The sequence below is a fragment of the Mercenaria mercenaria genome, chromosome 13, assembly GCF_021730395.1.
Source record: "Mercenaria mercenaria strain notata chromosome 13, MADL_Memer_1, whole genome shotgun sequence".
Lineage (NCBI taxonomy): Eukaryota > Metazoa > Mollusca > Bivalvia > Venerida > Veneridae > Mercenaria > Mercenaria mercenaria.
The window spans coordinates 29,257,323-29,270,126 of NC_069373.1; the positions used below are offsets into that span (position 1 = coordinate 29,257,323).

General features: G+C 35.3%; 1 protein-coding gene across 1 annotated transcript; it reads right to left on the minus strand.

Moving 5' to 3' along the window:
* Positions 1 to 2,057: 2,057 nt before the first annotated feature.
* On the minus strand, positions 2,058 to 5,420 carry LOC128547702 (fucolectin-3-like). Its single transcript, XM_053520795.1, has 2 exons — positions 5,141 to 5,420; positions 2,058 to 2,278 (listed from the first exon to the last, which is right to left on the minus strand). The coding sequence occupies exons 1-2, from the start codon at positions 5,418 to 5,420 to the stop codon at positions 2,058 to 2,060; spliced, it is 501 nt and encodes a 166-aa protein (XP_053376770.1).
* Positions 5,421 to 12,804: the final 7,384 nt, after the last annotated feature.

Sequence of the window (12,804 nt, forward strand, 5' to 3'; positions counted from 1 at the left end):
ATTTAATGCGAGTTCACGGCAAAATTTCGTGACTACTTTAAAAAGAATGTTACCCAGTAGCTATATGTACTTAGAATTACAGCATCTTAAATAATGAGGAATGATTGTCTTGTAAGAACCCCATAATCCGAATCACTTTATCAGTTGTAGATTTAACGTATCCGCTAATTTCGTATACTACATTTTCCTAACAAGTTATTAAGATTCGCTATGCAAAAGATAGTTCATCACATTTTTCTGATAAAGGTATGCTTTTCAACTTTACTTTTAAGTTAATAAAATATATTTTATTTTCATTTATTTACCAAGTAATTGTACTTGCAGTTTGTATTCGGACTGATTGCTTTTTGTTACCTATAGCCTGCTGTGGAGTGACAGATATAGATGAAATAAAGACAGGATCTGTTCCTCATAAAGAGATAAAACGTGTAGAAAATGATACGAGAAACATGAAACAGCGCTTAGCAGACACCGACAAGAAGACAGCAAAGGATCGATTGCCTTAAAAATCAAAGAGATGACATACCTGCAGATACAAAGGAAGTTGAACAAAGCTTAATTGAACAAATCCGGAAATTAAAACGTGAAAGCAATGGATACTCTAAACATGGAATATATTTTAGTCAAAGACGAACTGAAGTCCAATGTCAACCTGATCGCAGATCTGAAAAAGGAAATAGAAAAGGCAAGTAGCCAGTTGCAGACATTAGCCAGTATGAGTGCGAGGCAGCAGTTTGTTCAGATGAAATTGATGCAAACGCCTATAAATGACGCAGTAAAATTGTTTGCCGACAGTTAGGACAAAAGAAGCCATGCTTTATACTTTGCAGAAAATTCCTATTTAAAGACTGCAGTTATGACAGCGACATCTTTAGGACACGCAACTACAGTTACGGGAAATAAAAAAAAACTGTCCCGAGATTACTAGTATTAAAGGTGAAATCGAAAAAGGAGATAGAATGCAAAATGACAAAGACGGGTGTCACATAACGGATATATGTCAGCTTCAGGACGGTACGATCATACTGGCTGATTGGGGAAATCGAAAGATCACTGTTTGAGTGTATTTTTTTTCAAAAACTGCATATTCATAGGGTACTGATTGCTATTTTCTGGCCATCAGAGGTAAAAGTGAACATATTTAACAGTTTAAATGTGTAATTTTTATGCAGATCAGAGTAGAAAATGTCAAAACAGGGCAAAACAAGGCTGCATTTAGGGTTACTGCTTCAAAATTATGTCGCGACAGCTATTTTTGACAAAATCTGACGCTTTGTCTAATAGTACTGAAAATGCCGTAAAAACTTGGAAACTGTTGATATCAAGCTAAAACCTTGTATTTTTTCATGCATTTGGGTTTCTTGTACATTTCAAATGAAACTGGCACAGTGTCAGAGAAAAAAGTTTTTCTTATAGGCATACAGACACTAAATAGAAAAATAATCCGCATAATGGCGGATACAAATAGTCCTCAGTTTTTTTGCTCTGCAGAGCTATTTTCCTTAATTTCTTTGCATTGTTTTTGCTCAAATCACATGACAGATCTATGCTTGGCATGTAGGTAGCATTTTCATAATGAAATAACAACATGACAAAATTTGTGATGGAAACGTAGATCATACACCACCAGTATAATTTGGGGTCTCATTTTTTAGCTGATTTTGCAGTTTGTGTGTTTGACTGAAATTATTCTTCTTGCATCAAACATGACCCCAACTTTTCTTTTGATTTTTAGTTAGCACTGACAATATTCTTCAAGAAAATGTATGTTACAGACATTTAAAATGGGTCCTGATGTGTGCTGCGGTCATTGGAAATAGGTCAATTTTATATAGAATAAAGAACAACAACTATTTAGTGTGTTATAACCTCAACTGATGTCTCTAGACAAAATAAACTTCTACTACACAAAGAGTCAGGAACGCTGGTCAAGTGATGTCCCTAGACAGAATAAACTTCCACTACACAAAGAGTCAGGAACGCTGGTCAACTGATGTCTCTAGGCAGAATAAACCTCTACTTCATAAAGAGTCAGGAACGCCGATCAACAGATGTCTCTATGTGGAATAAACCTCTACTTCACAAAGGGTCAGGGGATTCGGATTATTGTGTATAATCTTCAAGAACTTTCCTGTCACAGGTTGGGTGCACGTTACCTTGGTCGGCTGAGAAAGCGATGCTGGGGGTCCGACGAAGGTTGCACAATCTGTGCCGACGTTGTTGTCGGAATCCTGTCTTGTTGACGATATCAGCAAGCGTAAGTTCGAGTTCCTTTCATCTATATGGTAAAACAATACTGAATCGTTTGGAATACGTTTGGTATAAAATCATGACATATATGAAAGCTTGTGGAAGGCCGGTGCGCTATGCTAATTGACTAAAACTAAATGCCAAATATGCTATTTGACAAATGTTTAATGTCAATATTGACTGTCAAATGGAAATTCTTAAATGATAAATGCTAATTGTTATTTGCGAATTGTGAAATGCTTATTGCTAAGTGCTTATTCAAATAACGAGGTAAATATATCTGTGGATGAATGCATGCTTTTAAAGTCATAGGCCGTCCTACATAACTTTGGCTCAGTTTAAAAACATTTTTCTTACCATTTTAGGATAAGAAAAAGTTGGGTCCCATGTTCCAATGACCAGTAGAACATGCTAGTGCTTCAATTCAAGCTAGGAGACTTTACATGTTTTGAAATTATTAAAAGCTATAGTCATCGGTTTAAGAACTCATAATGTTTTTTTGAATTTGAAGTAAGCAAGTATCATTAATTTTGGTAATAAGCATTAGCTTTGTTACATTAAGCTTTTGGCATTTAGCACTGAGTATATGGCATAAAGCATTTCGTTTGTAGCATTTAGCATTAAGTATTTGGTATTTAGCATTAAATAATCGACATTTAGCGTTAAATATTTAGTACTTAGCGTGGCGCACCGGCATTCCATAAAAGATATTGAGTCATTCTAAATGCTAAATACTTTTTGCTAGATGCCAATGCTAATACTTTATGCCATATGTTGAATGCCGATTCCTTTATGCTAAATGAGGAATGCCAAATATTAATGCCAATATGAAATGCAGTTTGCCATATAATGTAAAGTCCAATGCTAAATATGTTTTTGTTTGTTTTTTCAGTTATGTAACGGCGGACAGTTAACCTAACTAGTGTTCCTGGATTCTGTACCAGTACAAACCTGTTCTCCGCAAGTAACTGCCACACGTATTATCAGAGGTGGAGGACGAATGATTTCAGACAAAATGTGTTTTATCAAATCGTCACAGTGAACATACGCCCCGCCCGGGGATCGAACTCGCGACCCCGCGATCCGCAGACCAACGCTCTCCCTACTGAGCTAAGCGGGCGAACGCTAAATATGTAATACCAATTGCTAAATTATATAATTATGCTAGATGCTAATTTAAGAGAGGAAAGGATGCATATAAAGAGTAAATCATAAAACTAAAGAAAATGGCTTCAGCCATCTTCGCAGCACAGATATTTTTGCTCTTTACTTAAACACTTTAAACAATAAACTTTGCCATTCATTGTTCCTAATTTAGCATTTAACAGTTAACAACTGCATTTGTTATTGGCATTTAGAATTTGATAATTAGCATTAGAAGGTCGATGCTCCATGTTTTTAATGCTAAATGATAATTACTTAACACCAAATACCAACTGTCAAGTACTGATATCGTAAAATGCTGTATGACTATGTTATTTGTTTGTTGTGAAATGCAGAACAATGCATGCAAAATACTTATATTTTTAAATTGCTTATGAATATACCAGTAGATGAATGCACACTTCAAATAGTCATTACACTTTTTGTGACACAACTTTGTTTCTTTTGAATTTTTTAATCATTTTAGAATGAAATGTTTTGCATTATGATGAAACATGCTATTGTTTTGAATCAGACCGGTAGAACATTATATGTTTTCAAAGAATTGAAAGTCACATTCATTAGTTCAAGGGATATAGATCCTTAACTCTTAAATAATCACCCTGTGCCCGCTCGTTGAAATAGTGCAAGGAGGGGCACCTGGGGTCTTCCTCCGCCACCGAAGCTGGAAAGTCGCCTTATGACATATAATTGTGTCGGTGCGACGTTAAACCCAACAAAATAAAATAAATTAATTAAATAATCATTCGGAACCTAACATCAAATAGTTGACACTTGTACCATTTCAAAGGCTAAATGTCAAATATCAACTGTCGAACAACACTAATTATTATCAAATATTAAATGCTTACTGTTAATTACGAAATGCGAAACAATACTTGCCAAAAGTTTATTGCTAAATGCTTATTCAAATAAAAAGCTAAATATATATGTGGACGTATGTATCTTTTAAAAGTCATTGGCCGTCTTTACATAATTTTGTCTCCAGTGAAAACCTTTCTTTTTTCTAAACATTTAGTGTAAACAGCTTCGGTCCCATGTTCCATTACCGCTATAACATGTCATTGCTTCAATTCAGATTGATAGAACATTATATGTCTTGAAATGATTAAATATTGAATTCATTAGTTTAAGAGATACAGGTCATTAACTCATAAAGTTAAAGAATTAAATGAATTGCATTTATCATTTGGCAATAAGCATTTTGCATTTATAGTATTTAAGTGGAATTTTGTCCATTTTTTCAAGTAAAAATCAAGCTGAAATACATGTGTGTGTAAAAAGGGTGGAGGAAATTATAGTTTTTAACCCAATGAACAAAACTCTTCCTGTAACAACATACACCAAAAACACACTATGTACAGTAAGATGCGCATAATGCCACTTTAATTAAAATTAAGTAAATCGGATAAAGCGTTAACCAACTGACATTTAGCAAAAAATATTTGTCATTTAACTTTTTGAAATAATTGTTGTGCACCGGCCTTCCATATCACGCTATATTTGTCATTATTTTTTTGGCATTAAGCCTCAAGCATCTCGGATTTAGCAAGCATGGCGCACCGGCCATCCATATATTTAAAACGAATTATAATGTTTATTTAATGACAAAGTGTAGATGTTATACTTGAAGCATCTATTGTTCTGTTATATTTGATTTAAACTGGAAATCGAAATAAAACTGAAATTATTCTAAAATATTATACTCGAGTTATAAATCTCTTACTCATCCACATGGCATTCCGGAAGAGTAGTAGAACGTAAGACACATCTGCTACACGCTCAAACTCCATACCCCAGAACGAGTTGTCGCTTTTAGTGTGGGCACAGTACAGGTGGCCATTGGTTTGATCATTATTGTCGCGGTTACCATCAATGGCGTAGTTTGCTGAGAGAGGACCGTTATGGTGAATAAACGTTGACATTTGCCATGCATCCACACCATGAATGATACGATCTGAAGACAAAACATGACCGATTACTTTATTTGTCGTAACAACATGCATACTCTTCACTCTACTGTAACAGAAAAAGAATCATAGATAATACAGTGGGCTAGGGCTGTAAATCTGAAAAAAAAATATTTAAATGTAAATTTTACAAACCGTTGTAATAAACCCGCCAGTTGGGCTCAGTTGCATTTGCCGGAGTCAAGACCCTTGGAACGTTGGGTGAAAGCTCGCATTTGCCGGTATCCATTTTATGGTTGACAGATGTGCACTCCTCCGTATCATCACACAAAGCAATACACTGAATTTTAGAAGTGTTTAAGTGCTGTCTAGAAATGTCAGAGTACCGAGCATTGTCTAACAGAGAATACTTGTGCCGTCCCGGACTTACAGATGGCACGAAAACGACAAACAATGCATAAAGTGCCAGTTTTCTACAACTAAATGACATTCTCAGGTTTTCCTTTTCAATAACACTAATTCCTATATTTCTTTATATTCACGTTGTTTAAACAGATTAATTAGAATCAATGTTTATTGTTATTGCAAATTAGTACGAGACGTGAACAGGTATGATGCTTCTCGGGATCAGAGTGAAAAGCTGAGAGCATTTACAAGTTAATGATTTACTAAGTAAACCTACAAACACCACGCCTCCTCTAATCGATAAGCCGACGTCAAATTCCCACAAGTAGACCCACAAGAAACAAATTTAGCTCTTTTGTACGAAAGACCGGTCGGGACTTCACATTTCCGGCAAAATGTCATTTTTTGCACGGCTTCACATTTCATCTAAAATAATGATCTTTTTTTTATAATTTAAGTTTTGTTATACTTGTATTATGAACATTACAACAAGAATTTTTTTTTACCATCTTACCATCTTAGAATGCCAAATCAAGACTAAAAAAATGTGTCCTTGTCGGGAATCGAACTCAGTCGCCACGGCAATTAGCATTTTCCTGTCTTTAAATATAAAGCTCTATAATGAAAGCAATTTACCTCCGGTACCCCGTTACAAATGTTTTTTGTTGTTTTTTTTTTCAATTTTGAATGTTAACATTAGTAAAAGCAATTAAGGCCTCTTAAAGAAATATAGCAATAATTTTCTGATATCTTAAAATGTCGCATGATCTGGAGGTCTAACTTCACACTTCGTGCTTAACAGCTTTACACTTCAAAATTTACATTTCTTATAAGATTCTTTCACTGGTTGTAGGTGCAGATGGGACTTTCCGGCCTCGAGGGTAACTGTTTAGGCGGTAACGAGGTTCCTACCGAGTTACCGTCTAAACAGTTACCCGAGAGCCGGGTATTCCTATCTGCACCTATATAACCAGTGACAGAATCTTTTTCTTGCATACCGATATCAAGAAATAATATTTAAAAAAATCAATCGAATGGCATTCTTTTTAAAACTACTTCTTAAAGAGTCGTATTTAAACAAAGCGAGACGTCTTGACGTTTCAAAGACAAATTACAATATTTAGTTCCGGTTTTGTTTTATCAGTTGCAGTCATGATTTTTTGATAAAACAACGTGTTTTGAATCGAGAAATATACCATCAGGAACAAAAAGGAACTGTCAAGGTATTGGATTTTTATTCCGTTTTTTTTTTAAATAAAATATAAATTACTACATATATGCGTAGTTCGTAATACATCATTTAAAGCACGAGAGTCATCTTACGGGTGTAAGATGGATTTTTCCAGCACCGGTAAAAATAACGGAAATCCCCGTCTGATATGCAAGAATTCTTCATATTTTGAACTTCATATCTTATAAATGCTAACACTATTTTGATCATGTATGTTATATCCGTCTCGGCTAAGTTTTGAGACCAAGATCGGGTTTGTGAAATAGTCCTAGAGTAGAGGTCAAAGAATGGTGATCGACAATAGAGTAGTTCACTGTTTTGACCAGTTTTTGCAAGTTTTCGACCTAGTTCGAGACCTTATAACCACGACTTATACCAACACTATATATCGACGTGTAGGAATAGAACCTGGCTACAGTCTAGAGACGAGAACGGGCACCTGCAGTAGCTCTAAAAGTCTAAAATCATGTATGTTACGTTTTGTTTGAATCTTTACCTAAAATGGCTCACTATAGTATCATATGTGTAATACAATATAATAGTAACCTTCATGTCATTGTGTTTTTATTCGCTTAGGTTAATGTTAAGCCATATATTCCAATGGAGAATGTCGTACAACTTTATAAGAATGTACCATTTTGCACATGCACAGTTTTTGCAATATGACTGCCTAGCGCAGCAGCTAGGAGACATGGTCATGCAAAACAGGTTCGAATCGTGCACTGAAGTTTGACACTCATCATTTACTTTTTGTCATTTCAATTTGATGCATCTTTTTCTGTCCTCAAACTTATTTAATTTACAAGGAGTTTGTTTTGTTTTATTTTTGATAAAGCAAAGTCATTTCTATAAAACTAAATGCACGGTCAAAGTACGATGTCCGTACGATAATAAGTACACCGTGCGAAAAACGTGCGAGGCCGTACGGGGCTCGCAAAGCGTTACGACCGCCGTACAACTTCATTGTTAATTCAATGAGGTATACACAGATGAATATATTTAAAGTTCCACCAACTATACGTAGAGGCGTGGAACAGAATGCAGCGATGTCCGTACGGATATCCTACGAGTGAATATAGATTCTTTTTCAGACACCGCCGAACTGATTCTTCTTGTCGCTACGATTGTACAGAGACCGTAAGGATTCTAAAATTGGCAGTCTTTTAAAACCGAGGCATTATCTACAAATACAGAATGGACGCCGACTTTTGACAGGGGCGTAAACAAGCGGAACATACGTGTGTGTGTGTGGGGGGGGGGGGGGGGGGGGGGGGGGGGGGGGGGGGGGCAGTGCATTTGGCGTTAGTAACTGATACAGCAAAACATTTTATTGTTTAGATTGTATCTTTTATGCTACAAGAAGTATTTTTCATGAAAGAAACAAAAAGCAGATACCAGATGTCAGTCTGCGCAGAAATACCTATACGTCCCTGGGAAAGCATTTCAAAAATAAAAATCATGTACTAACAGTACGTGAATTGCCTTCCAGGGACGTATACGTATTTCTGCGCAGATTGACATCTGTATCTGCGTCTTCTTTCTTTCATGATAACTACTTCTTTGCACACGATTTTTCTCCCGTTAATACATGAGCGGATCAAGCGAAAAAAAGTAGTTTTTATGCAAGAATGATATTTTCTTTATAAGTTTATTGCTGGCGATATCAAATATGTTAAACATCTCTCTATTTACGTACGTTATTATCATATAGTACAATGTATGTCAAACCATGACCATGTGTATTGTATATTTTGTATGTTTTTCTTCTTTTTTTTCTTTCTTTTTTTTACAACGAGGTACCATGTGTACAAGTTGAAAATAAATTCTTTACTTTTTTGTTCATGTCCAACCACGAAGGATAGTATTTATGCTCAACAAACAACTTTCATTTATTCATTTAGAAAGTTTCTTTGAGGTAATTGTAATAGGTTATATTGTTCTCAGATTATCAAACTGGGACATTCATACCGGTGGTATGCCTCATTTACTGCGCATTCTAAATGTTGCATTTTCCGTTTTGGAGATGCGGACCAAAGACTGCATCCGCGTTTTATCAATAGATACGCAGACGTAAATTCATATTTAATATTTCTGTATATTTCTGAAGCGGAAGTAAACGTTAAGGAAACCCGATAAGGCATAGAAAATCCCAATACAATTCAACAATAAAGCTAGAACTAAAGAATGACTTATATTTTCCTCTGCAGTTTCTCTTTGTTACATGGCTCTATGATTTTGTTTGGGGTGCTCTGAGCTTCCGGGAAATCTGCTCTTACCTTTTATCCCTTACTATAATACTCAGGTATGTATCTATTGTAATAGTTCAAATAATTTGAGAAGAAAGGCAGGTAAAATTATAAAGAAACAATTCACATTCTGAACACGGCCAAATGTAAACTATTAAACCGCAATGTATGAATGTCGGGATTTAGATGGAGTGATTAGTTTGTTCGTACACACGTACCACAATATTCAATTGGCTATGTCTGAGAAACGACCACTGGATGATGGTTCGAAGACGATTTAGTCTTTAAGAGAACTATAATTTTGTATGCAATATTGGATGAATTGAAAGACAAAACAAAACTGTTAAACATATGTTAATCAATTAAGGTAAACAAGTCGGCAGTGCTGAATTACAATATCATGCTGGTGCTCGTTTTCATACGTTATTTATATCAATTAGGTTATTGACAGTTAGGCATTCATTATACTAAACCGATATCCGTACTGTAAGTATAAATAAATGAAAACCGGAAATGGTACAAAGTAGGTTGGCGTTCATTAAATATTTGACAAAGTAAGTGAAACCTCATAAATCAGTGGATGAAATTATAGCTTTTAACCCTTCCTGTTACCAGTACGAAATAAAAACTTTCCAAATATGACTTTTCTTACTTTGACTTGGGCAGTCCTTCAAAGAATGCATACCTTGGCACTGTCGTTAATTTAGATGCAAAGCTAACAAAAATTGCTTTTATAAAACATTCGCCAGAAGTACACTATGTGCAGTAAGATGCGCATAATATGCCACTTGAATGGTAAATGTATAAGAAATAAATTGTACATATTAAAACATTTCAAGTTCCAGTTTTATTCTCATGTTTATTACCGTGATTTCTACCTATAGTTTACCAATGAATCAGCTTGTTTGCGAAGTCATGTCTTCATATTTGCCGCCTGATTGTCAAAAATTATACCTTGTTGGAAAGGTTATGCCACTTTGAACACCCTGTCAACTTAGAATGTCATAGGTGATCGCCTAATAATATAAATATGATTTTTCTAAGCAGTCTAATTGTCTAAAGATAGGATTATCGTAGTTTACATCAGTGACACAGTTTCTATTCATCCTAGTATTGGCTGATTCTTTGGTTGACAAAGCACTCTACCACGTCATGTAACAAATTTGGTCACCTTTTTGTGACACTTGGACGATACATTTACAAAAATGATTTAAGTGGGAGCCTCTGAAGACATGTTTTTATACGGTATGCATATAAATCCGACTTGAAGAAACTCAAACAATGCTGTAAATGCAAAAGAACACTATCAGTTCTGCCAAAAACTGCCACGGAGCTACTCTGCTACTCAGAACGAAAATACCTGAGAATCAGTAGTCCAAGGGTAAGGCGTCTGACTTCTCACCGGGCGTTAATTGGTTTGAATCCTGGGTTATAGGGTAAGTTGACCATGGATTCCACAATTTTATGCAAGCAAATAATGCTCAGAACCCATAAAGCAGTCATCAAACGCAGTAAGTTGTGAGAGTTTTCACTTCAGCAATGTATAAGAAACACGCTGATGTAAAATAAATAATAGAAATCAAACAACCGCTTGATAGATCTCCACCAAACTTAGTTCTACATACCTCCTTCAGAATAACTTGATTGGTTCCAAACCTCAGTCTGCACACATCGGTTTATATAAAGGCTTAAGATTATGAAAATCGCAAAGTTGCGGGTATTACCGAACGTATCAGCACTACCGAACACAAACGTTGGGTATTTCCGACCATTCTGGTATCACTGTGTTATACATACTAACAAGTTCTTTATTTCATATCTTTTAAGATATATATTCACATATTGAATAACTAATTAAACAAATGACACAAAAGTCGTCAATCAAATCAAGCTCGTTTAGAGTGATATCCGGTATATAGATCATAACGTTAGACGTTGGTTTGGTGACCTCAGATACTTAATTCTGCAGTGTACTTAATACTGCTTGTATCACTACAAGCAACTGAAATTAGTGTTCATAAATAGACTCATGTTCAAAAATACCCCACCGTACTCTATACCTTCACCGAATTTGGCGACTTCAACTTGTTTCGTTTTTACCTCAACTATTCGAAGAATAGTCTGAGCTATTCTACTCATTCTGGCGTCGGCGTCGGCGTCACATATTGGTTAAAGTTTTACATGCTCGTACGCATAGCTATCATTTAAAGGCATATAGCTTTGAAACTTATCTTTTTCTTTTTCTAGGTCAAATACCAACCTGACTGGTTTCAAGCCACATAACTCTGATATGTATCTTTGCCAAATTATGCACCCTTTTGGACTTAGAAAATCCGAGTTAAAGTTTTTCATGCAAGTGACTATCTCCAAAACTAATGTAGAGATTTAATTCAAACTTCATATTGGTCTTTTGGGTTATAAAACTAGGTGATAGTACCAAGTCCCATAACTCTTGCATGCAATTCGTCCAAATTATGCGCCCTTTTGGACTTAGAAAGTACTGGTTAAGGTTTTGCGTGTAATTACGTATAGCTTTTATTTAAAGGCATATAGCTTTGTAACTCATTATTTCTTTTTCTAGGTCATACAAGTCCCATAACTCTGACATGTATTTTGGACAAAGTATGCCTCTTTTAAATTAGAAAATCCCGGTTAAAGTTTTGCATGCATGTTACTATTTCGAAAACTAATGCAAATATTGAATTGAAACTTCACATGTTTCTTCGGGATTAAAACTAGGTCATAACAACAAAGTCCATTACTTTGTCATGTATTTTGCAAAACTTTGTCCCCTTTTAAACTTCATACTTTCTGGTTAAAAGTTTGCATGCAAGTTACTTTCTCCAAAGCTAATGTGGTTATTGGATTGAAAGTGTGTATCTAACATTAGGGTAATATTCCTGTATCTGATGGTCTGTATCTGGGACTACAATTCGAATAGTCGAGCATTGGCTGTCATACGGTCCGTCCTTGTTATATCACATAATAGAACATCTTTGCGATTCGCAATCTTCAGTTGCAATTTTATCAAATAAATATCTGGTTAGCAACTGAGGACCATGCAAACAATTCATTTGTTTTAAAAATCTCATATAACACGATAGTTTCAAGTGACTTTGTCCTCAGACTAAATGTAGCTATATTTCAATTTCTAACCTACAATGGCAAACAGGTAACTTGTTCCCTACGTTTACCAGAAACTTCCTGCTAAAGACATTCAATGTGAATACTAGAATAATCATAATAACAAAAGTGCTTTCAAGTCCTCGGGGGAGTGTGTATGCTTCACGTGACGAGAAAACGTATTTCCTCTTGGTTCCAGATTTTAGACCAAGATTAATGACAAACTTCATTGAGTTTTAATGTAAATTTCTTGCTGTGCTAAACATGGATATTTTAAAATTCTAAAATAAACAAACAAATACCTTTTATAACAATTGTAAACAACAAGAAAGTTTAATCAGGGATAACGCATGTTCTTTCATGTTATAACGTCTGCAGAATACCGAGGAATTGGTTGGTGCCGAGCCCGTACGGCGAGGGTACCAACGTATCCCGAGGGATTCTGAAGATGTTATAACACGAAATGAACATTCTA

What these genes read in the sequence shown, in the direction of transcription:
- LOC128547702 (XM_053520795.1), bottom strand. Translation starts at nt 5,420, where the DNA reads ATGCATGTTGTTACGACAAATAAAGTAATCGGTCATGTTTTGTCTTCA. An exon ending in CCGGAATGCCATGTGGATGA is followed by an intron (nt 2,279 to 5,140) that starts GTAAGAGATTTA and finishes TTTACCATATAG; the next exon opens with ATGAAAGGAACTCGAACTTA.